This window comes from Pleurodeles waltl, chromosome 7 (genome assembly GCF_031143425.1).
Source record: "Pleurodeles waltl isolate 20211129_DDA chromosome 7, aPleWal1.hap1.20221129, whole genome shotgun sequence".
NCBI classification, from domain to species: Eukaryota; Metazoa; Chordata; class Amphibia; order Caudata; family Salamandridae; genus Pleurodeles; species Pleurodeles waltl.
In genome coordinates this window covers 1,405,220,434-1,405,246,812 of record NC_090446.1, presented here as the reverse complement: position 1 = coordinate 1,405,246,812, position 26,379 = coordinate 1,405,220,434, and the positions used below count along the sequence as shown (strand labels likewise).

The following is a 26,379-nucleotide window of genomic DNA, read 5'->3' as shown; positions in this document are numbered from 1 at the left end:
CTCCTTGCCGAGGGGTATCAGGCCTCGTGGAGCCCTCATCGGCTACTGCCTACAACTTCATCCAGCTGGAGATTTGCGACTTCCATAAAAGAGAATAATTACAAATGTAGAAATCTGCACGACAACTTTGTCAAACACCTTCTCCTTGGACCACCTGCTGCCTTGCTACACTGAACTTTACCTCCTCTGACATTTTTCTTCAAAAATTCTTTTAAGTCCGAAGGTAAGTGGATACTGGCCCAATTCACTTTGTGAATTTGACCCAGGCTCCAACGAGGTCGGCCATAACGTTCGACTTTGCTCCAGTCTCGCTCAACTAGGTATTCGTATTTGGTGCCCTGATCTTTTAAGCACTATTTTTCACTTCAAACTTTTAAAATTAATGTTTCTACTGATTGTATTGTTGTCATTTTGGTGTCTAATAATTTATTAAAATGTACTCTAAAAGTCTGTTTTTGTCTGATGCAGGTGTCTCCGCAATGTGTTCTTCAGACTGAGGTATGTTCAGTGTCGAGGTACAGGTTGGTCTACATTTGGCTCAAAAGGTGGTCTGCTTTTAGAAATGGCCTTTTGAAGAGAGCTGTGCTCTTTTGCCTCTCAAATCTGCAATTACACCACATCACTCGAATTGCGATCAAACTACACTGGCTTCCCATCAAAGCTAGAATCAAATTTAAGGTTGATGCCTGGACTACAAAGGGGGAGGAAAGGTAGACATTCTTATCTGAGAGACATGATTTGTTGGTTTATCGGTTGCGACACAATTCGAAGACAGAGCACAAAACATTAGCTCTGAAACTGATGATGGCAGGGAATAAAAACATAATCGAAGGTGGAGGCTGTACTGGTGCACAGTGGGTGTCGGCTATGTGACTTCTAGTCATTCTAGAAATCAACTTTTTGAACAAAGTTGTAATGCCAGTAGCGTAACACTAGATGGTAGCAGTGTGCAAAGCATGTGAGCAACAACAAAGCAAACGTATGTGTTTTGGTCCTTCTGTCACGTTACATTCACAAATTGCTGTCTATTGTCGGTCTTTAATACCTTCTTACAAACAGCGTTGCCTAGACTCATGATCGTTTCTGCTGATGTTTTGTTTCATATATTGTGAATTCAAAGACATACGCCCCTTGTACAGCGTACATTATTCTGTGCGGTTTTAAAGGGAAATGCTTTCCCACCAATAAACAGCAAAGACAAATAAGTTAGTAAACCGAACCATTTAGGCGACATAAAATACAAACTCCACACCCTCAATTAGGACACGAATGTTGTCAAATGCAGACACAATAGCGCTAGAAAAAGCAGGTGGCCATGCTTCGCATAAATCCCCTCCTACCTGTAGCCAAGCGTTCCTTGCCGCGGGCCGAGGTCTGGACAAACGAGTGACCACTTCTGTAAGCAGGTCGGGGGTGTTCACCAGTCAGGAAACGTTCCATCAGCTGGACGGCGCTGTCGAGGGACTGCACTTTGTGATGACTTAGCCATTCCCCTGCACTCTCTGGCAGGATGCGGATGAACTGTTCCACTAAAATGAGCTCCATCATTTCTGCGGCGCTGCGCGTCTCTGGTTTCAGCCACCTTCTGCCCCAGTCTCGCAGCTGCTGTGCCACTGTCTGCAGGCTGGCTCCTGCTGTGAAAGCCAAGCCGCGGAACTTTTTCCGGTAACTTTCCCCGCTCACGTGTGTGAGAATGGCATTCTTTACATCATCATAGTTATTAGCATTGTACAGTGGCAACGCCTGATACACCTCCCTGGCATTCCCGGTGAGCAGCGGGGCCAGCTGCATTGGCCAATCCTCTTTAGGCAGCATGGCGTCCTCAGCTGCGCACTGAAACATCATCAGGAAGGTTTCCGGGTCATCGTCGCACTCCATGTCGAGAATCTGGATGCGCTGGACTGGAGACTGGCACGGTTCATAAATATGCATCTGAGCATCCGCCTCACTGGATGCCATCTGTAGATCAACCTGGTCCAGCGGCTGCTCCACGATGACGTACAGTGTTTCTGCTCTTTCTTCTGTGGCCATAATGGCGCCTTTGAAGTCTCTCTTCTTATAAATAGTTTAAAACCTCTCCCACTTTATTATAATGGAACAGCTGTATCGCAAACAATTATTATCCCATCAAATGAATCCAGATCAGTCATAATATTAGCAACTATCTAATTTCATCTAGTTCTACGTCAAACCGAATTAGATGTCCTCTTCGGTGACTGAAACAAAGCAACACCTAAGGAGATAAACAAATAAAACAGATTTATTAGAAATGCACGTATTAAAGCTTTTAACCACCGTAAAAGACGGAGGACTGAGATGTAAAACCATTATAATATCGACTAACATGAAGAAACAGTACAAACATTTCCCGCATCCTACAGTAGGCAAGATCTGGTGGATATATGGTATAGTCCACAAACATGGCGTTGCACTGGATAATATCCATTCGCCTAAGTCTATTAAGATGAATACAGTAACTACGTGTGGTTCTTAACAATTGATCACGGATATCGTATGAATCATAGAACGGGATTTATTTATTTTATTACTTCGGTAACCTTCAACCTAGATACAGGACCACCAGATCCGTGCTAGATTTTCATAATACAAACACAAGAAAAAACTTTAAAAAACGCATGTAACTGAACACACCATATATAGTCAGTGATTAGTTTCGCAATCCGGCTTGGATCTAGGGCCGAGTCCTACAGAGATCAGCCATGCTCTACCTGATGTCACATGCTGGTTCAGACAAGTCAAACATTAGAATTTAAACTCATCTCTAACTAAAAAAGGCACAAATCTATTTCGAAAACGAGAATGTCATTCCACAAAGCTCTGAAACTATAGATTTATGTCGAAATTTGAGTAACTATCTATTTTCAATATAACACGGTGGGTGTGTTTTTTTCTGTGAAATCTCCCTCATGATACTGGCGCCAGAGGCTACAGCCAACACTGCTAAAGTAGCCCGAACCCAAGTCCCATGCATTGGCAGACAGTCCAATGGTGTGCTGTCATTTAGGCGTTTTGGAACATTGCTTTACGATTCCTGCAAGCACCAATAAGGAACACAGACATGTATTTTTGGTTTTGCTAGCACTAATGCATTTTGAAATTAGATGTGTAAAACTGCAAGTTGAGCTTACCTATCCTGATTCAAGCTCCGACCTGTATTTTAAACTCTCATACCTCAAGTACCCTTTGTTGACATGCCTAGAAAATAAATGCTCCACTAATGTAGATGCTCTAACTAGCTAACATACTCGGTACTAAGTAACAGCCCCCAACAGATCAGGTTAAGTTTCATCCCTATACTTCAAGAGTAAACAGATTGCGCACTAAAATGGACATTGTGCTGAACACCTGATGCAATCACAGACATCTTTAACTTACTTGATTGACTCAGCAGAGAAATCATCCTGCAGCAATAAACACATTACAATCGCCATCCTCTGTTTCTCTCGGATTGATGAATTTCTGTCGCGGTGTGGTTCTCACTTTCCTTCCCTCAGGAGTGACTTCATCTTCACACGATGACCTCTAAAGTGGCACATAGCACCTCACAACCTGCAGTAATAACAATCTTTAGTAAGGGTCAATTAACGGCTTGAACACTCAGTTTTCGCAATAACTTTCTTTGAAGACAGGTTTCCATGTCACAATGCATATGTACAGGCCACTACGTGACAGGACCAAGTGAAAGAGTAACTGGTTACTGTGCAACCACATCTAGAAACAAGTAGGCAACCACAGGGTATAGCAAAGGCCTATATCGCCCTGCCTCTCCTGTCTAGAGTAGGAAGGGTCGTCTATATGCCTGGATGCCACGAAAAAAGCTCCCACAGAAAAGCCAGCGTGGGCTGCACAAAAGGTATGCGGGGAAAGCCTTAGATCGCTTTGCAGAGCTTTGAACAAATGCAATAATAAGGCTTAATATCTTATACTTCTCTCCACAATTTTGTTGGCATGTCCCACGGTTTGCTTCATAATCAAGACAATTCTGATACGTATTTTCTACAATGCACTAGGGTATAATGAACGCCCTCTAACTGACCTTTATGTGAACGGATCTGAGGGGTATCAAACAGTGGTCCAAGTGTGTATAGCCCACATGGAGCTGTGTACGATACCTGTTCATTTTCATTTCCCCTGCAGAGAGCTGGCTGTAGCCCTAACTGCAGGACCTAAGAAGCCTAACCACGCACACCAGTAATAAACGAGCACTAGGTAACTGGGACCTTGTCTTATAATAAATCCAAGATTTATTGAAGAGATAAAGAAATTCCATCCGCTAGACTCCACTCCAATCTCAGGAATCTCTGCTAACAATTGAAAGCATGAGGTAGGTTACCAAGGATACCTAACACAAGCTAAGCTTACAGATAGGTAAAGGAACTATGTGTAATGCATCCCTGGGAAGGAAGAGGCAGGCTATCACACCTACACTGTGGCAGGATAGTCTGCAGGCACAATGAAACACACAGATATGAGTTTGAAATACAAATGACCTTATTCTTAAGGAACCTCACTGAACCAAAGAAGTGTCATTATTGAATTACCGTTAGCCACCGCATCACATGCCTGGTTTCAGAAAGAACCAGAAAACACTTCTTGCTGCAGAAATTCATTACTCCACGAATACAACGGAGGACATGGTCACCAAATACATTTGCAATGCTCTTGGGAATCGCAGATGCATTAAGAAAACATCAACCCGAGGAGTGTTAGTTCTGAACAAGATCAAAGGGTTAATTAACAACAAAACAGTCCCTTTCAGGGTCTTATGTCTTTCTTCTGTAGAAAGTGAGGAACGATTGTCACAGGAAGAGAGATGAAGCAAATCCCACATCCCAGAGATTTAGGAGTGTTCTGCCTCTGCAGAGGAATGGTATTCAATGGACTCCTTTCCAATAAGCTTGCATTCACAATGAAAGCTATCACAGTTCTCGTTCTTGGCCTGTCTTGTTCTAGAGAAGCCTAGGTGATGTGAAGCCTCTCTGCATTTCATACACCTTCTCAACGGGGCACCTCGTGATTTTGGTGGCATCAATAGATACATCCAATCCAGTTGCAAGCCATTAAGAGGTTAGCTTTGTGGAATCTGTTTCAAAAACGCATTGAGAAAAGTCTCTGGAATCATAGAACCCCTTTGCTATATGGCTGACTGAGGACATATATATCCTGTCTAAGTAAGTGCTTTACTTAAAAGATATCACTAACAGTACATAAGACTCTTTTGCTGTAGTTCAGTGTTCTTTTTCTAGAGTCTAAGTCCACCGATGAATGGAGGAGGCAGCTACTCACTGTTTCCACGAATGGCAGCCAGAACACCAGGACAGCCTGGGTCCAAGGTAAAGCCTATGAGTATTCAATACGTAGTTGCAAAACTGAGAGTGTTATGGTACAGGACACCAGACTCCAATGAAAACTCCTTACCAATGGAACACAAATATACTACTGAACTGTTTCTTTGCCATGACAAGTGGCACATCTCCCCCACAGGGACTTTTTCTTCTTTAACAGCATTTTACAAGCCCTCACTGCTGTCACTATATCAGAATACACAAAAACGTCTAAAACGATCTACAACCTTGCAAAAAACACTTGCACTTCTGAGTCTTAGCACAAAAGAGAATCGCGTATTAAGGAGCCTGCCGCCTCTTAGTTTCAATACTCAAGGGAATCCCAGTGGTATACAGTCAGGTCAGTGTGCTAACAAACAATATACTCGCTAAATCAAATCGTTACCTACTAAGCATTGCTGAGAACAGACAGATGAGCACAGTCTGATATGAATGTTTAACATGGCACCTTAGGAACAGACAATGGTCAGCGGCTGATATAGCTGGTGCTGGTTTGAGTGTCTTTGTAGAGAAATGCCTTTCTCATCTCTACTAGGTGCCAAATTTAACATTTCTAAATGATAAACAGACAACAAATCGGTTTACTGTAAGCTGCTTAAACCTACTAGATAGCCAAGCAAGGAGGAACAGTAGTCCTCGGTAGAGGGAAGTCCTCAGCGTTCACACTTTCAGACCTGTCATATTGTCATAACCTTCCACTGTTAACAATGCCAGTGCTCCAGTTTGTGAGGTCCAAGCACAGATGTTGTGACTAATTTATTGGATTTTAGCTCCTCATTAGACAGTTTTCAGTCTTCAGTCTTCAGGGATGTGGAATTCCTATGCAACAAGTTTTCATGTTTGTTTTGTCCTTGGGACAAGTAGGCCCAACCCCCTGAAGCACAAACCCTTTTGCTGCAAGTTTACAGCAAAGGGAACTGTCTGTAGTTGAGGTAATATGAGTGTACATAACCTAATGCTGTTTGAGCTTGTATTTATGGTTCATTAATGAAAATCCTTCATTATTAGGGTGAGCACTGAAAAACACATTTTAAGGTCACACTGCACTACTGATAATGTTTCCAGTAAAAAAAAAAGTGTACACACGTTTTGAAAAGGTTAACAATATGAGGCTAAGTATAATGCTCCCAGAATACTCTCTGATTAGATGTAAATGTTTGCAGAAGCTTGTAAGCAAGAGTGATGATTTTTTGCTTTCAAAATAAAAAGTTTAAAAAAATTCAAGTAGGGGAAAAATGTTTCACTACTATGCAAGTTTTGGTGGGATTTCTTGAATCGTCATTTAGTAAAATGTATTGATGCATGTTAGAGTTTCACAAAAATATTGCTAAAGGAAAATCAGTGTAGCCATTTTCAACAAGGTTATGGGAAGCATGAAAATAAACAAGCACTGGCAAAGCCAACCGATCCGACATTTTTTTTGTGAGACTTTTGGTTTCATCAATTAGTGTCCTGTTTTGACATGGCCCACTTCACTGTAACAAATACTGGCAAGAAGAAAAAAAGAAAAAAAATATATATATTTTGGTCTACAAAAGCACACATTGCTACCAGTGGCGTAAGAAAAGGCCCCGCAGCCACCCACTAGGGGCTGCCCTCAGCACAGTACCTGCCCTGTGTGAGTCTGGAGGGGGGCCTCCATGTTCTTGGCAGGGGAGCCCCTTCCAGTTTTCTTATGCCACTGATTGCCACAGTAGTTCCTGGCACTGAACAAAACTACTTTGTGTGCCAATATGCTCCTTGTGGGAGAGCAGAATGCGATCACTCACAGTAAAGCCAGGCGATAGATAGAGAGAGAAACAGAAGTTTAATAAAAACAAAATGTCTTTGTTAACGCCAGACCTAATTAGGGATCCAATTCTTGAAGAAAGTCACAAAAGTGCACCCATAGTATATGTCTTTGAGTTAGTAGCCTTCGTGAATTCACAAGAATTTACAGAAGTAGTCCAGGAAATTGTACTCTCTGGAAATATCTGTGAACTGTATTTTAGTACGAGCAAAAATGCATGTGTAGATTTGCTCATGTGAAAATATATTGAGCATTTACAAGTTCACTTTCCCTCCAACCACTTTTTTTTCCAACCCTGGAAGAACTTATACTTTTGCCATTATCAGGAGTAATTTTCCAACCTTTCTCATTATGGGAAAAGACTAAAGAAGAGCTGGTGAAAATCCTTAAAACATGCAAGTTAGTAGATTTGAAGACTCAAAGGCATTCCAGCCCTGGAACTATTGCTTACTGATTCCCCCAGTCCCAGTATATAGACCTGTGGAAATGTGGCAAAATGTGGCAAAATAAGGATATTGCTATAGTAGGGACTGAAATTGCAAGTATTCAGGCCCTATTATAGAAGTAGCCATGGCATAATCAGAGAGGCTATTATCAGACGTCTTACATAACAAGATTGCTGCCATAATTTGTCTCCGCACTACATGACTCCAAAGGGACTAGTAGATTTGCTTTTTACAGGACAACTAGATTTCAGAAGCAACCTGTCCCATGGACAAGTGGATATTTTAATAAATTCCACACCCCTGTCTTGTAAGTAGAGGTATAATACAGTCTCTGGTTCCAGATCAATACTACCAACAGGACAACATGTTTATCATAGTTAACTAAAGTGAAAAAAGCAAGGTGAAAAAAAACCCTGAAATATATGACTATCAATATTTGGAGATAATTACTTTCATTTGTCATGGAACTCAATTTCTCTTCAGCATAATGGGTACTCACTAATACAGTCAATGTTTAGTTCCTGTTTTTATGGTCTGGTTTGAAAGCACAGTGGGTGCCAGGCAATTAATCATCATCAGGAGGGGCTTTGGCTCCTTTCACATGTTGGGAGCCATGTTTACACGATTTGATTGGGCAGACGTGTACTTCCTCTGAAACAGTGCTGGTTCTGTGCCTTTCATAGCAATGCCTCGGATCTGTTTACTGCGCCACACCTATTTTTCAGACCACTCACTTCCTACACCTATTTTACACCTCCACAGCTGCCTTTTGCCTCACCCTGTCTCTAATACACCGGTGTTTGTTCCATTCATCTACTGCACAGTCGCAACAGCCCCAGTATGGTGCCAGATGTGATGATGTCACAATTCACAACACAAGAGTCAAGAGTCTTGTGTTCGCTTTCAGTTCCTTTACTGAACGTTTGTGTATATAGTTTCACAGGTGCTCACTCTGGCTATATAGGCAGATGATGCTTCTCCTGGTTGAGTGTGACTGTCAGGCTGCTGGCTCTTGGTTACTTGTAGGGATGCTAGGGCACCCGCTGGAAGCCTTGGTATGGGAGAATCAACACATCAGAGCCTCCTCCTCCTCACTTCTTGAGTTCTGCAAGAAACTGAACCACTGGCTCTTCGGATAAGCACCTTCGGGACCACAAACCTACACAGCTTCCCAAGTGTTTGGATACACACTTAAGAGATTAGTGCAAATCAATATAACATAGCAACAGACAGGAATGACCTGCAGCCCTAAGTGAGGTTTGGAGAAGACATACTCTTTGTCTGCAGGTCACGGAAATCAAATAATTTGAGGTTCACTGTTATAATGTGGGTTTTTTCCATTCTAGCTTCTCGTGTACAGTACAGAATGTTATACATGTCATCAGGTGATTTAATGGGGTTCTAGAGGTGAGGTAATCGTGTTGGGTGGCAGGACGGGAAACCGGTAAATGTGCCTAGCGTGTCAGGCACAGGCTGTTTATCTGTCATTAAACTGAAAAAGACAATCCTAAAGTGATGTGTAGTAATTACAAAAAAATTTATGGCAACAAGAATGGGATGCCTCCAGGCACTTAAGTGACATGAAGGTAATTTTGGTAGAGAATACGCACAATATGATGACCTGTATGTCTTGTTACTTTCATTCTTGAAGTAAGAGATGCTGCCCGCTAAAACGGAGACAACTTATTATGGAGGACTGAACTACTTGACTTTATTTTACTGCTTAAAAAAATGATTGAGCGTGTTCTCCTCAGCGCTGTCAGAGCAGGTTGGTGCCTGCTTTACTCCTAAGGCTCAGTCGCGCAGCTTGAAGATACATCATGCTATTGTTTGTACTGAGTGCGTGCACCCTGCATTCTCAGCTGCCAGTGCAAGTCACAGCAAGCATTTGCAATGCAATGGGTCTCGCATTTGCTCGAGTTAGAGCTTTTAGCGTTGTAAATTCCTAACTGGACTTTTCTTACCACATAAATTGAAATATGAAAAGTAAAGCAGATGATATAAGCGAGCTGATTCAAAGCACCATGGCTGCCATGAGAACGAAGGAGAGATACAAAAAGAAAAAGAAGTTCGTTCGCAGTGAAACGTATTGGCAAACATGCAATTATCCATGTAACAGGGTTGATGGCCAAGGAGGTAACAAAACTGCCCCAAGGAGGGACAAACGTAAAGCATTTACCAATGATAACATAGGATTTTTTAAAGGCAAGCCCACAAACGAGTGATAGTGATGGGCATGAGGTGGGCGTAGTTAAAAGCTCACAGATAGATTGCAACACATCAGAGCACTTGCGCGCTCGACCTACAAATGACAATATAAGGAACTATCTCTATCACAAAATGTACTGCATTGGTCCGCAATATTTGTTGTTTCTAGCTTCATAAGTTATTCTACACTGCTGCATCATTTGGTTTCCCCCACAGCCAAATTCCAGTGGCACTACTTGTGCACGATGAGTGTAGAAAACAATAACACAAAAGGCTTGTATTACATTTCTTCAAACGGCCTTGCCCTTTACAGAAGTGAAATCTGAGACAGGACCCGTTTGAAACATCTGCAGTGAGGGATTTGGGTTTGCCTTTGAGGGACGGTACGCCTCTGCAAAACACAACTGCTTAGGGAAAATTATCACTTGAAGACCATGGTTTTCAGTTTATATTTATTCCTGCAAATGCATTCATATCCCGGACCAAAACATGCAAGACCTCGCCAGTTTAGCATCAACACACATGTATCTGCCGGATTCACCTTCCTCATCCGAGCAGCAGAATTTAATACAGTCACTCCATTTCGGTGCAATCCATAGATGTACTCTGTGGCTGTCAGGAACCGTCATCGATCTTGGTGGCAAATCTGCAGGACAGCAGGTTAATATCACCCTAGTACCATTTTCGAACAGAGACAAAGTGAGAGGAAGTGACCTTTCCATGCTGACACCACAAAGTGATGGCTGTAATAACCTGATTGATGGTCAGCAAAAGTGACCTACTACAGCAAGTACTGCAGAAAAAAACACAGATTCCTACTAAAATGTTTCTTCAGAACGGAGGAATCAGTAATCAACATATTAGCTTCTCAAAATATTTTAGCCACACAAGTCAGACAAGGCGATCAGTGTTACAGAGAAATACAGACTTGTACAAGTTACAAAATGCAATGTGCAGCTGTCTATAAAGCCAGGGAGTGTAAGATCATGGCACTGAACATGTGTGCTTATGAACACTGAGATCCAGCGCCCAGCCGATGTTCCGCTGTTCCCAATCCCAAAAAACCCCCAAAAATCCCTTAACTTTGGTTAGTTATCCATTCTGCCCTCGCTAGCTGTGTCCAGAGTACATGCCATGCGCGCTGTTTACGCCTCTCGCTGAAATTGATGGCCATGTCCTGACCGGGGGCGGATCAGCTTATCATCCTCCTGGGCCACCATGGTAGAAGGCAGTATGTACGGACAGCCATAATAGCAGCTGAGCGCGCCACGCCCCCACCATCTCTGCAAAAGGGCGTGTCCTTGCAAACTGTCTACCAAGGAGTTGCGCAACCTGATCCAAGATGACCGTGAGCGAAAGTACAACGTACTTTGGGCCATCTTTGTTCGGGCTGCAGAAACATGGGAGGAACTCGACGGGCAGTAATTTGCACACATGCGTCACAAGACTCTTTCACTGAGAAAAAACGACACTGCACAATAATAATTAAACTATAGTAAAACGAGCTGCAACATGATCCTTACTCACTGTGCTTTCCTTGGACAAGCCACTCAATGTAGAAGCCACATAAACAAGACAAAGAGAGCGAGGGCGAGCTGGCCCTCGAAACAACCCCCTCAACTGTTGTTTTATGTTTGCAGAGGGAGGTGGGGGAAAGGGAGACCTGCTGGAGAACTTCTCCAAGGAAGCGTGGCTGCTCTGAAGCACACACCCACACTGTAAGACAAGCAGACAATAAGCATTTGGAATGCAATAGTCTTGTGTTTGCTCGAATTAGAGCTCATAGCGTTGTAAATTACTGACTGGACTTTTATTGTCACACAGACTGAAAATAACAAGAGGAAGAGAGAGAGAGCGAGCTGGCCCTGGAAAAGCCCCCCTCTGATGTTGGTTTATGTTTACAGATGGAGCTGGTGGGGAGGAGGGACTGAACACACACCCACAGTGCAAAGCAAACAGGCCAATACTGAAAGAAAAAGTCCCCTTCAGAAGAGATAAACAGGACATAGCATAATGACACAATACTTTGTGCTGCTCCCAAAGTGAAAAAAGGCAGGACAAAGAGGCAGAACTGACCACCAGCACGCAAGGATTTTTGAAAGACACTGCAGCTAACATATCAAAATGCTGGAACTCACTCTATTGTATACTTTAGTATACAGCAGGCCGAACGCTAACGTTCGACCTAAAAACAGAACAGCTGAGCGTGCAGCATGTAATTATCACATTGAAAGGTGACAGGCTTGTCATAGGGACAGCGTTTATTGTGTGTCAAGACTTCGGGAACGCAACGGACGCAGCTGATAATTAAGAGTGCGCTGAACACCATGTCAGAAAAAAAAATTAAACGGAGTAAAAGCAGTGCTGGCACCAGATAACCGGGTAAAGTATATGTAGATTCATGTCTAGGTTGCTACATCTCCCACAGTTTAGTGTTCTAAATAAAGAAAGTATTAATGAAGCTACACAAGGTCTGGCTAAATAAATGAGTGCAGTCATAATCTCAAGATATCACTGCCATTCCTCACAGTTTTTCTGTAGTTGCAGCCAGATCCCGGCATTTCTTGGGTGTCACAAGCAGTTTTTTCTTCCTTCAAGTGTATGAATTTGCATTCTGAGGGTAAGCAGTTTCAATAGTTTTTTTTTATTGGAATCTTTCAACTCTCTATGGTATGAATACAGTGAAAATCCATCACACTGTCATCTAGTGGTTATCATATATTATTCAATATCTTTGATTTGTTAGTAATTTTGGTACCCTATCCAACATGAAAATAAGTCAGTCGATATCTGTACCACCGCCTTTCCTTATGCAACAAGGTGATCCTCCTATTGACAGAAATATTTAAAAATTATATATTGGCATTCGGAGGCACACATTTTCCAACCATTCGGAAAAAAAGCTATTGAGATGTATAGGCACTGAAGGACAACATGTATTCAAATACTTGCCAGAGGTGAGTGAGGAGAATGGCAAGGCAATAGAGAATGTTTACAAGGAGGCCAAATTGAGGTTACAAAATCATTTTGCAAAGACAATCAATTAATGTTGTAAAGACACAACAAGTTTTACACACAATCACAAAAACTATTTGAATCAATTGACAACTCTGTAGCTAGGTTGCAGGAACTAGCTGCAAAATCAAGTTTAGACTGATGACTGAAGAGATGATCAGAGACCAACTGATTGTTCTGTGTTGTAGTGAAAAAATTCAAGAGAGACTTTGGGCTGCAAGTGATCCTATTAAGATTGCCAAGATTGTGGCAGAGTTAGAGCAATGCATGAAGGAAATGCGAAGCTAAGAAACTAAATCCTATCAGCCAGTAGCAAACATTGATAGTGAATCAGAATTGATAAATGCGGTAAAAAAAATGATATATACCAAACATCAATCAGAATAAAAATACAGAGAAAAGTTCCAATGAAAAAGCAAGTTCACTGCCTAATACGTGGAAAACTCAAGGTGCCCGTACTTGTTACAGTTGTGGAAGTTATTCGCACACGGGTGACTCAAGAAATTGGTTTTCAATTGCCAGAGATTGCCGTCTCTGTGGGAAAAAAGGTCACTTTGCTCGTGTATGCAGAGGCTCTAATGAAAGAATTTCATTTTTTGAAGAAGGCGAAGATGGTGTAGAATCAAATCAAATCAAATCAAATCATTAACATTTATAAAGCGCGCTACTCACCCGTGCGGGTCTCAAGGCGCTAGGGGGGAAAGGGAGGGTTATCGCTGCTCGAACAGCCAAGTCTTTAGGAGTCTCCGGAAAGCGGAGTGGTCCTGGGTGGTCCTGAGGCTGGTGGGGAGGGAGTTCCAGGTCTTGGCCGCCAGGAAGGAGAAAGATCTCCCACCCGCCGTGGAGCGGCGGGTGCGAGGGACGGCAGCAAGTGCGAGGCCAGCGGAGCGGAGGGGGCGGGTGGGGACGTAGAAGCTGAGGCGTCTGTTGAGGTATTCCGGTCCCTTGTTGTGGAGGGCTTTGTGTGCGTGGGTGAGAAGACGGAAGGTGATCCTTTTGCTGACTGGGAGCCAATGCAGGTGTCTCAGGTGTGCGGAGATGTGGCTGTTGCGGGGTACGTCGAGGATGAGGCGGGCCGAGGCGTTTTGGATGCGTTGCAGGCGGTTTTGGAGTTTGGCTGTGGTCCCGGCGTAGAGGGTGTTGCCGTAGTCCAGGCGGCTCGTGACGAGGGCGTGGGTCACGGTTTTTCTGGTGTCGGCGGGGATCCAGCGGAAGATCTTACGGAGCATGCGGAGAGTGAGGAAGCAGGCGGAGGACACGGCGTTGACTTGCTTGGTCATGGTGAGAAGAGGGTCCAAGATGAAGCCGAGGTTGCGGGCGTGGTCTGCGGGGGTCGGTGCGGTGCCGAGGGCCGTGGGCCACCAGGAGTCGTCCCAGGCGGACGGGGTGTTGCCGAGGATGAGGACTTCCGTTTTTTCAGAGTTCAGCTTTAGGCGGCTGAGCCTCATCCAATCTGCGACGTCCTTCATACCCTTTTGTAGGTTGGTCTTGGCGCTGGCGGGGTCCTTGGTGAGGGAGAGTACAAGTTGGGTGTCGTCGGCGTAGGAGGTGATGATGATGTCGTGCTTGCGTACGATGTCGGCGAGGGGGCTCATGTAGACATTGAAGAGTGTCGGGCTGAGCGATGAGCCTTGAGGTACGCCGCAGATGATCTTGGTGGGTTCTGAGCGAAACGGAGGGAGGTAAACTCTTTGGGAGCGGTTAGCGAGGAAGGAGGCGATCCAGTCCAGGGCCTGGCCTTGGATCCCGGTGGAGCGTAGGCGGGTGATTAGGGTGCGGTGACAGACGGTGTCAAAGGCAGCCGAGAGGTCGAGGAGAATGAGGGCGACTGTTTCACCGTTGTCCATCAGGGTTCTGATGTCGTCTGTGACTGAGATGAGGGCGGTTTCCGTGCTGTGGTTGGTTCGGAATCCGGTTTGTGAAGGGTCGAGCAGGTTGTTGTCTTCCAGGAAGGTGGTCAGCTGTTTGTTGACGGTCTTTTCTATTACCTTGGCTGGGAAAGGTAGAAGAGAGATGGGGCGGAAGTTTTTCAGGTCGCTTGGGTCAGCCGTAGGTTTCTTTAGTAGGGCGTTGACTTCAGCGTGCTTCCAGCATTCGGGGAAGGTAGCAGAAGAAAAAGAAGAGTTGATGACGGTCTGGAGGTGCGGGGCGATGATGTCGTCGGCTTTGTTAAAGATGAAGTGCGGGCAGGGGTCCGAAGGGGCGCCGGAGTGGATAGAGTTCATGATGGATTTGGTTTCTTCCGTGTTGATGTGGGTCCAGTTGTTGAGGGTGATGTCCGGGGAAGCGGGTTCAGTGGTGTATGGTTGGGTCTGGTGTCCGAAGCTGTCGTGGAGGTCGCTGATCTTGCGATGGAAGAAAGTGGCGAGGGATTCGCACAAATCCTGTGAGGGCGTGACGGCGTTGGCGCTGGCGCTGGGGTTGGAGAACTCTTTGACGATGCTGAACAGTTCTCTGCTGTTGTGGCTGTTTTTGTCTAGTCTGTCGGTGAAAAAGTTCCTTTTGGCAGTGCGGATCAGGTGGTGGTGTTCGCGTGTAGCGTTCTTGAGGGCGGTCATGTTGTCAGCGGTGTGGTCCTTGCGCCAGGCCTTCTCAAGGGCACGACAAGTTTTCTTTGATTCTTTGAGGGTGTCAGAGAACCAGAGAGGTTTTTTGGTGTTGGTCTGTCGATGCGTGCGTTTGAGGGGAGCAAGGTTGTCAGCGCAGTTGGAGATCCAGTTTGTGAGGTTGAGAGCTGCGTCGTTGGGGTCGGTGGTGAGGGTGGGTTGGTTGGCGGCGAGAGCGGAGAAGAGTTGCTCTTCAGGGATCTTGTTCCACTGTCGATGAGGGATGGGTTGAGTGCGGAGGTGGGAGGTCTCGCGTCGGAATGTGAAGTGGACGCAGCTGTGGTCGGTCCAGTGTAGGGCAGAGGTGTGGCTGAAGAAGACGTGTTTGCTGGCGGAGAAGATAGGGTTGAGCGTGTGTCCGGCGATGTGGGTGGCGGTGTTCACCAGTTGTTTGAGGCCGAGGTTGGCGAGGTTGTCGAGCAGGGTGGTGGTGTTGGGGTCGTTGTTTTGTTCCAGATGGAAGTTGAGGTCGCCTAGGAGGATGTAGTCCGGTGAGGCGAGGGCGTGCGGGGAGATGAAGTCGGCGATGGCGTCGCTGAAAGAGGCGCGAGGTCCTGGAGGACGGTAGACGAGGGATCCTCTGAGGGTGGTCCTTGGGTCGGTGCGAATCTGAAAATGCAGGTGTTCAGCGGCGAGGGGGGGGTCTTCGGTGGAGGTGGTGACGCTGATGGAGTCTTTGAAGATGATGGCGACACCTCCTCCTACTTGGTTGGTGCGGTCTTTTCTGGAGATCTTGTAGCCTTCGGGGATGGCGGTAGCGATGTCTGGAGCAGAGGAGGCGTTCATCCATGTCTCCGTGATGAAGGCGACGTCCGGGGCTGTGGAGTCCAGGAGGTCCCAAAGTTCAACGGCGTGCTTGTGGACGGAACGAGCGTTGATCAGGATGCACTTGAGGTGGTTGATGGCGCGTGGGCTTGTGGTCGTGGTAGTTGCGTGGTGGAAGATGCGTTTGCAGGAGTTGCAGGCGAAGGGTCCATGGGTGCGTTTGGGGTGAGCTAGGAAGCAGGTTTTGGAGCGCCCTGGGTTGAGGGCGTGGAGGGTGGTGGGGTCGTAGCGGATCAGCGGGGCTTGGGGGAGCTGGGGACCAGGGGTCGTGGCGGGAAAGCGCGAGGGAGGGGGGGGACAGGTAGAGTGAGAGGAGCTGGGGGAGGGGGTTTAGGGTGGAGGAGGGTGAGTGTTAGGAGGTTTGGAGATTAGGGAGAGAGATAGGAGTAGGGTTGTGAAGATAGGGGAGGGGGGGTTGTAGAGGTGGGTGAGGGAGAGAGGTAGAGTGAGAGGATAGGGAGATAGGTAGTAGAGGGGGTGGCGGGAGGGGGGGAGAGATAGAGAAATAGATAGAGAAAATAGATAGAGAAGTCGATAGATAGGGAAATAGATAGATAGACAGATAGGTAGGTAGGAGGAGGTGGAGAGTGGGGGAGTTAGATAGTGAGATAGGGAGCTAGAGAGATAGGAAGATAGGAGGAGTGAGGGAGGTAGATAGCGAACGGGTTAGCTAGGGGTGAGAGAGGGGGAGGCGAGTGAGGGAGGGGGATGAGGAAGGAGCAGGAGGGCAGGCTCGGGGGAAGAAGACGGAGGAGGTAGAAGAGCCGAAGACAGGAGAACAGAAGACAGAAGAACAGAAGACCGGAAGAGCAGAAGACAGAAGAACAGAAGAACAGAAGAACAGAAGAACAGAAGAACAGAAGACAGAAGCACAGAAGATCGGAAGAGCAGAAGAACAGAGAAGAACAGAGAAGAACACAGAAGAACCGAGAAGAAGAACACAGAAGCACCGAGAAGAACAGAGAAGAAGAACACAGAAGACCGGAAGAACACAGAAGAACAGAAGGGAAGAACAGAAGAACAGAAGAGAAGAACAGAAGAACACAGAAGAAGATTGCAGAGGGGGGGCGAGGAGGAAGAGACAGAGAGGAGGAAAAGAAGCAGGAGCAGGAGAGAAGGTGAGTGGCGCGGGGCAGGGCGAGGGGCTGGGAGGAGGGGGGTACTTACAGTTAGGTGGGTCTCAGGAACACAGGAACTCGGGAACTTGGAGGAGCTGCAGCGGCAGGGGGAGCGACCTACCCTTGGTCTACATAAGGTGTTAACAGTTGACGATGAAGAACATCACAATGATAACAGAAAACTACAACCAAAAGCAGAAGTCAGAATTAATGATAAGGTGGTTGTTTTGGTGGTAGACCCAGGCTACCATAACGAAACAGATGTTTGATGCTGTATGTTCAGGAGAGGAATTGAAAGCCTCTGATGTAATTTTGAAAGGGTGTCAGGGAGCTGATATTGGTGTAGTGGGGTATTTCACAGCAAAAACTGAACTTAAGACATACCACAAAAGGAAAGGTCTATGTGGCAGCCAAGCGTCCTCCAATATTAGGTTGGTCTCACCAGTATGACTTGCACATAACTGTAAATCCTCGAGCAACAGAACACGTTTTAGTGGTTGTTGATGAAGAATCGGATGGTTTACTTAAAGATGCTGAAAACGTTCTCGAGGACACAGGAGGTGAGGCTAAAACAATTACCAACACAAAATCATTTTAGAGAAATATTCAGTCCCAGTGAAGCATAAAATAAGGAAAGTACCTTTGATGGCTCAAACTGAAGTGAAGCCTATTCTTGACCAAATGATCAAAGAGTAAATTATTGAGCTAGTGGATGCGGCCCAATGGTTGTCTCTGGTTGTAGTGACAAAGAAAGCTGATGGCGCTCTTTGTTTCTGTGTGGATCTACGAATTTTAAACCAAGCTGTTGTAATGAACTGTTTTCCCCTGCCAAACATTAATGAATTAATTTTTCAACTGTCCAATTGCACGTTTGTTTCTAAATTAGATGTCAGGAGTGTAAACCACTAGGTAAAATTACATCAGGATTTAAAACACCTAACAGCGTTTGTTACCACCAACGGTATTTACCAGTTTAACAGGATACCATTTGGGCTCTCTTCAGTGGCCAGTGTTTTTCAAAGACTGATAAATAAGATATTTGCAGGAACAGGTAACATGGTCTTCTTCTAAGAAGACATATTAGTCTTTGGAGAAAATGTTGAAGATCACAATAAAACATCACAAGAAGTTTTGAATCGGATCACTGGGGCAGGCATGACTCTACGAAAAGACAAATTCAAGTTTCTGGTGAAATAAGTCAAGCACCTGGGTCACCTGACTACTGTTGGAGGAATAAAGCATAAAATGCATTTAGTCAGTGTGATAGTAAATTCACATATTCCGTATGATAAAGAACAATTTAGATAATTCATGGGACTTTTGGAGTATTATGCAAAGATTGTTAGAGGCTCTGCACATAATCATCTCCGCTAAGGGATCTATTAAAAAAAGGAAAAAAAATGAATGGGGAGAGTCACAGAAAAAAGCTTTTGAGCAGTCAAAAAATGAACAATTCACAAGCTGGAATTCTGGTTCCTTTCCAATTTGGCTTAAAGTTAATTTTTATATTTGATCTAAGTGCCATTAGCATAGGAGCTGTACTCTCACAAATACATGGAAGAACGGAGAAAACTGTAGCTTTCATTTCTTGTCGTTGTCTGAAGCAGAAAATAACTATATGGTCATACAGCAAGAAGCATTAGCAGGTGCATAGGCCACTGACTATTTTCCTGTTTTCATTTGGGGTGGAAGGTTTACTTTAAGAACTGTCCATAAGCCACTACTGCAAGTACTGAGGTCTAATGACACAACCAATTGTTTAGGCTGTTTTTCTAGGTTAGCTGTAAAGATTCACGATTGTGATTGTGAAATAAAGTACCTGCCAGGGTGGAAAAACAAAGTAGCAGACTGTTTGCCAAGAATATCTGACAAGGCTGCACATGATTGTATGTTTGAATATGAAGAAGTATTGGCTAATATAGAAATTGCAATTGAAGGGTTGCAAGGCCGTTTATCTATGAATGAGTGGAGGACAGCGATGGATGAGGATCTTACTCTTGAGGCTGTGAAGAAAATGCTCAGGGGCGAGATTAGAAGGGAGAGTACTTCACCTGATGCCATTAGGTCACTGTAATAAGTTCAAGTAGAATGATTCCTGGTTAGAAATGTACTTGTCATGAGAAGGGAAAAATCTGTGCTATGGACAACTGTTAAGGAGAAACATATAAAGTTAGCTCATGAAGGCCATCTAGAGCACACTCACCATCAAAAGGCTCAAAGAGAAATTCTGGTGACCTAAAATGGTTGGGCAAATTAAAGAGTGGGTTGAAAAGAGTGAAGTATGAAAATACTCTGAGAAAAGCTACAAGTTGTTGTGGGGTGATGGATCATAATGAGTATATTATTGATGCAGAAGTGGTGTGGGAAAAGCTATATTTAGATTTCCTAGGTCCGTTTCTTTTTTGCCTTGAACAGGAGAGATATGCAGCAGTGTTAGTTGATGTTAAGTCCACATGGTTAGGGGTTGTTTTTTCTGAGAAACATCAATACTAAGGTCACCATTGCTCTGGTGGGGGAGATTTTCAGAAGGGAAGGCACACCACCCAGGTTAATTGCTGACAATAGTACACTACTTACTTCTTTTGAGATGAAAAAAATCCTGTCTGAGTTAGGAGTAAAACATGTTTGTACTTCACATTACAACCCCCCAGAGTAATGGTCAAGTCGACAGACTGAATCGTTTGATTAAGCACACCATGGAACTAGCACATAAAGCTGGATTAGATGTGCAGAGAGCAGTCAAAGTTATGCTATGGGCACACTGTACTACTGTGAACTCTGTTACAGAAAAAACTCAATTCGAACTGATGTGTGGTAGGCAGCCAGGAACAAAACTAGTTGCTTCGTGGTTTCAGGGCACGTGAGATGAAACTGGTTGAGAATGCAAAGAACACCTCAAGGACTAAACAGTCAATTGAAGTGGGTGGTTAGGTGGAATTGAAGCCTGGTGGTGTGAGTGGAGGTCTGTGTAAGTTTCGAGGACCCTTTGAGGTGAACAAAGTGGGTGGAAGTTGGATTAAGATAGAAAATGGTCAGACATGGAATTTTAGGAGAGTGGCTTTATTTCAGAAAAAAGGGAGAGGTGTGGTTAAATTGAGTGTGACGGTTGCCGGCTGCACTGGGTGACTGTTGATAAATGAAAGTGATTTGATAAACCTCTGGTGGGTGATAGAGGTGATACAGCTAGTTCAGGTCACAACAGTGAAGAGTTCTGGTTTACGTTCTGCTTGTGTGAGCAGACTTCCAGCGTGGTGGGTGAGACTAAGTGTGGGGTTAAGTACTTTTAATTCACACGTAAAAGGAGTTTAAAAGAGATATATATATTCTTGATGATCCTATTCAAATGTGCATGAAATAGTTTTGTGTTATTTTATTTTTGTTGTTATTTGTATTGTGTTATAATGCATTTTTTTCCATTGTAGCTTTTCATGTACAGAATGTTATACATGTAATCTGGTGATCTAATAAGGTTCTGGAGGTGAGGTAATCGTGTTGGGTGACAGAACAGGAAAGGGGAAAAGCTGCATGGCTTGACAGGCACAGGCTATTTATCTGCGATTAAACTGAAGAAAACAATCCTAAAGTGCTGTATAGTAATTACAACAGTCACCTTTACTATTTTGTTAAAGCAGAGACAGGATTCATTCCAATGAAATCTGCTGAAAGGCCAGTGTATAAATGCTGGCTGGCCATCCCAGCAGCTTCTGCTAATCGAAACAGAGGCGTATTGTGAATTTATCACTTTTGCCTGCACTGTGGCGTTTGTCATCTATAATGCATTCCGCATGTCCAAGTTTTTAAGCGGAAAACATGTTTTTTAATACATGGAGGATACATGGCAACCATGCATTGACCACAGCTTTTAGATCCTGTCATCATCAAGCATGTGTGTGCACTTGTTGTTAGAATGTATGCGTCTCTCTGTACAGCTTCAGAATGGTTTAATTCATGCACTGTTCTCTCACTGCGGAATTCTGTCACTGTGTGTTTTACTAGTTGGAACATAGTGTCATACTGTCTAGCATAGGTTTCTATAGAGCTGTACTGCTGTTATTATAGTCTTGCAATACAGTTGGCTTTGTGTACCATCACACATTATATTGATCAGGGAGGTGATCTTGTTCCAGCAGCCTCTGGCCTGTGACCTGCTTACCTGGGTCATGGTGCTCAGATATTATGTGGGTTGAACACCACTCAGTGTGACTTGGCATCATCATACCCCTTCAGCCTCCTCACGTCTAATAGCACTTCATTAATTGAGTCATAGAGGACGCCAATATTTCTGTGCACGTGTGATCGTCACATAGATACCATCAGCTGCTAGTGTGTTAATGAGTGGCAACAACGGCATAGTTGTTGTATTTGTGTGTGTGTTTTAAGTGTTCCTAAGAGTAAGCATGCGTTCACACCTTTGTGAACCTCTGAGTGTGATGCACTCTCGGCACCCTGATTTCACTGGCCTATAGCTGGAATCATAGAGCCTCATTCGCATAATGGTGGCTATGCCTTCCATAATGGCCCTGGAATATTGTTTTTATCTTTGGCATATTGCAGGCATACTGGACATATTGTGCCCCATTGGCATTATAGTGGCCACCTCTAGTACAAAGGTGGCCATAACATATTATGCCACATTAGTATGTTAGTTGTTACCTCTGACAAAGTGAGGGCATCTCTGGCATAGTTTGGCTACTCCTAGCATAACTGTGAGTACACTATCCCAAGTTTCTATGGATTTATATCTTAATATAATTTTGACCTTCTACTGCTCATCATATCATAACAGTAGATAAATGTAAGCTCATCTGAAATAACACAAACAGGTTTCACTTTGTCATTATTATAGATAAAAAATAGCCAATGTTCATAAGCCTTAAATGACAAATTCAGGGCACTCTTATAGTTTCAATAGCAGTCAGGAAGGTGACTAGAATCCAGTGTTGTACACCCGTATTTAGGATAAGAAATGTTGGCAGTTTGGTCCGAAGATTCAGATTTGTGGTAGCATTTGGTCAAAAAATATCTTCAATGGACTCAGTGAAAGAATTGTTGCTGCTTATCAGGTAGAAAGCCATTTCCAAATAACATGAAGTCCATCATTCTACAGCAAGAAAGATAACTTACAAATAGAGGACGTTCACGGTGGCTGCCAATCTACAACAGAATGGGCGTCCAGCAAAATCACCCCAATTTGCAGATCCATAACTTGCTTCTAGAATAACAAAAAAAATGTAATTTATGGCATTTACAGCTCCCTTTCTCTGCTACAAAAGCCTCGGCATACCTTCAATGGCTCTCCCAAAAGAATGTTTGTAAGAAACACTTTCTCACTCTCCCGTTACTCCACAGCTCACCAAAATTCTGTAAGTTATTTTAAAACATAAGCAGGCTTTCCAGCATTTTTCTTCCACTGTACTTATGAGGAGGCAGACATAGAGGGATATTAGTGCACAGGAGATTTTTGCTGACCCTGCTGTCATTGGCCTCTGATAAGGGCAGTGCTTAACACTGAGTTACTCCCTAGCCCACACCGGATGACCCCAGTCCACATGCATGAGGACCTGGCACCATAGAACACTGAGTCTCCCCATCCATACCCTTTGACTAGCCCATACATGAGAGCTCCACAGCGACTATCGCAGTTAGCTGCAGTCTGGTACCATTACACAACACTAAAGCTTAAACATCTCACTTTGCTGAGACCACTGAAGACTCTGTTAAACAAAGCTGTCTTGCACTTAGTTTCTTAAGGAGACAGGAGTAGCACTTTTTAATTAGGCAAAACTTTGTTCTAAACACAACAATTGAGCAACACAAATACTCTAACATGTATACTCATGTACAAGGGATGCATGCATGCACAATGCAAGGATTTTTAGCATTCTGGGCCAAACTGCATTTTGACATGGGAGCTCTCCCTGCAGTCTTACCCCAGCACTGGCAAAGTCATCAGGGATGGCTTTCATGTTATAGACATCTGTGTGAGCAAGGCATGTGAATGCCTGTGTTCACATGCTTCACCACATTAAATCAACAATTATTGCCTTTGCCAATGCTTGTTTTAATGATTAGACTCAATTACTATCCCCAATCACAAGCTGATCAGCTTTAACCTGAAGGAGAAGCCTTTAAGATAGACCATGGCTAGTTTAACAGAGCCCATTATTTTCATTTATCAAGGAAGCTTTCAGTGAATTCCACTGTTCGAACATTGGCTTATCTGAACTTAAAATTACCTGGGGTGCATTCAAAGCTCACATGTGAGGCCACATCATGTGCTTTTCAACATGCAAGTGGAAAGATGAAAGTGACAAGATGGTGGCTCTCCATGAGACGCTCAGAGGTTTCAGGGTATGGATACTTTCTAATGGATCAGGCAAACAGCTGAAGGGTCGACAGTGAGTAACAGTTTAAAATAAATGTAAAGAATACGTTCAGAGACTACAGGAGCAGGAGATAAGAAGGTACTGAATGGGTGTCATTTCTAGTGGGCCACTAAGTTTGGTAAACATAAAGAAAGAAAGCTATATCCACCTTGCATATAAAAGATGAAGCAACCAGATGGTTATATGTAATATAATTGCGCTCATTTCAACACCATTTGTCATCTTGTTTTGAAGGTTTAATTTAAATACCCCTTCCCCTGCCACCACCCACAAAGTTAAACAATGAACAAGGGATAGAAGTTAAGGAGTCATTTTACAATCACTCAGCATGTCCTGATGGGCTCGATTAGGCAAAAATGCACCCTGTAGGACTTTTATCCAGGGTACAACCTGTTCGCTAAAATGCTTAAGCTAATTTTCATAATTAAAACCGTGTCACTCTCAGTAGTTCGTCCAGATGTGAAGGTGTCTTGACCAAATGGAGAGAGAATTTTTCTTGACTGCCTTATAGTGATTTCGGCTTGGGATGCTTTCCCTTAAGACTTCACAACATTTATACAGTTTCTACAGTGTACTAGTTTCCTACAGGTAATATTTTATAATATTTTTCAAAACACTAGTCAGGCTCCTCCCACCCCACATCCTCTTCATGTTTTCTACTTTTAAATAGAGGAAAGAAAGTCAGCAAATTCTAAGAGTGCAGAGCCAGAGCTGAACTATGGATTGCACAACCTAATTGATTGGGGGTGATGAGGGGTAAATGGCGCTCTATATCACAATATTTAGATCATATGATATTCTTCGGTGCTGCTATACTAGAGCTACACCCCCAGTAAAGCCCTACATGATAACCATTGTTATCTAACAAATTCAAAATGTAGCAGCACACGCTAAAATCTCTAATCAACACAAGTATAGCAGTAAGTACAACAAAACAAAGCAGAATATTGAGATTATATACAGGGAGTCCTCATCCAATCGGTTCCATACACAAATTCTTGATTCATTCTTTTTGTGCTTGTTCCCAAATTCCCAAAAATATTTTTCATAATGTTCCAAATTTCATCAAAGGATCATCACAATGTCGTGTTCCAAATTTCCATTGATTAAAGACCACATGTAGCAAACTCCGATATTGCGACTCGGAAATTGCGAGTCTGTCTGGGGCGATTTATTTACTATTTCCATGATTTGCCTAGCACATAACGTCGAAGGAAACATGTAAAGATGAGTCCCGTTTTCTATAGGGCGGGGTAGTCCATTGTCTATTTCCATGCTTCTGCCGAACACATAAACGCAGAGGGAAACAATGCCGTTTCCTCAGTAGTGTCGGGCGTACTCGCGGCAACACATTGTTTAAAAGTAAGGTAAGACTTAAATTTGCGGGATGATGTATGACACATCACTTTATTTGTGCAGTTTCTCGGACCTTTTATTAACTTATGTGCACTAAAAGTTATGATTTATTGACAGAATACTCCGTGTTCCGGCATTCAATAATGAAACTAAAACCACTGATCGGTCTGTCTGAGATTTAGCAGGCAGTAGTGTAAGTTTGGATATTGAGTACAGGTATGCCTTTAGACGTTGTGGTTTGCGCACGGGTGTACTTAGGGATTCTCATTACACTTTAGCACTGGTGCTAATTAGGTTAGTACTATCTTGCTAACACTATTTATTTGGGCACTTAAAATGAGAACATGATTTATGGGACTAATACTGGAGACTTTAGTCAACAACTAATGATCATGGGCTACAATAATGCAAATTCACAATTTTTATCATTTGAGGCACATTTATTAAGAATGTTTTCACTTAAATTTCACAGCTTCCACATGAAAAGCATGCAAAACATGAAACATTCATCAAAGGGATTGTGGGAAGACAATGTAGCTATTAATAACGAAAATTATTTTACATTTAATGGAAATGTTATTATAGGAAGTCCTGAAGAAGTCAATTGGTACTCCCTAGACGAAACACGTGTTGACAAGTATCAAGTGGGACAAGTGACAAGTGGTTGTGATAAGTGATAAGTGATGATATAATGGATTGAACTTTTAAATACTGACTAAATCAATGGAAATTTGGAATACGACATTGTGATGATCCTTTGATGAAATTTGGAACATTATGAAAAATATGTGATGGAATTTGGGAACAAGCACAAGAAGAATTAAACAAGAATTTGTGTATGGAACCGATTGGATGAGGACTCTCTATATATAATCTCAATATTCTGCTTTGTTTTGTTGTACTTACTGCTATACTTGTGTTGATTAGAGATTTTAGCGTGTGCTGCTACATTTTGAATATGCTTTTGTACAAGCCTTCAAGCGATTCAGCATTCAAATGACAATGAATGTCACGAAAGTACAAGTGAGCTTTAAAATGGAAAAGTAAATATCTTTTTCAACATATGAAGATCTCAGTAAAACACCTATAAGCATATCACTGCACTGGTGAACTTCTAAAGTATTTTTTTTAACAACACATTCAAGAACACTCCATAATGCTGCAGAGTTACCATGTCAGTTTGTCATGTTCACGGACTATGCGGCCTTTATTGTTATTTAATGTGAAGCAAGATAATTTTATTTTAACCACATAGGAATGAGGT

At 43.5% G+C, this 26,379-nt stretch overlaps 1 protein-coding gene across 3 annotated transcripts in view; it reads right to left on the bottom strand.

The window, feature by feature from the left end:
• LOC138246414 (zinc finger and SCAN domain-containing protein 30-like) overlaps nt 1–26,379 on the bottom strand; it is an 86,461-nt gene that overhangs the window by 45,138 nt on the left and 14,944 nt on the right. For 2 of the 3 annotated variants that reach the window (XM_069201010.1, XM_069201012.1), the window contains exons 2-3: nt 3,397–3,570; nt 1,341–2,233 (exon numbers count right to left, since the gene is read on the bottom strand). In XM_069201010.1, the coding sequence (XP_069057111.1) occupies nt 1,341–2,031 (691 nt within the window). In that variant the 5' untranslated portion in view covers nt 2,032–2,233; nt 3,397–3,570. Of the gene's footprint in view, nt 1–1,340; nt 2,234–3,396; nt 3,571–22,497; nt 22,573–26,379 lie in introns of those variants that run through there. The other variant, XM_069201011.1, reaches the window with a different exon arrangement.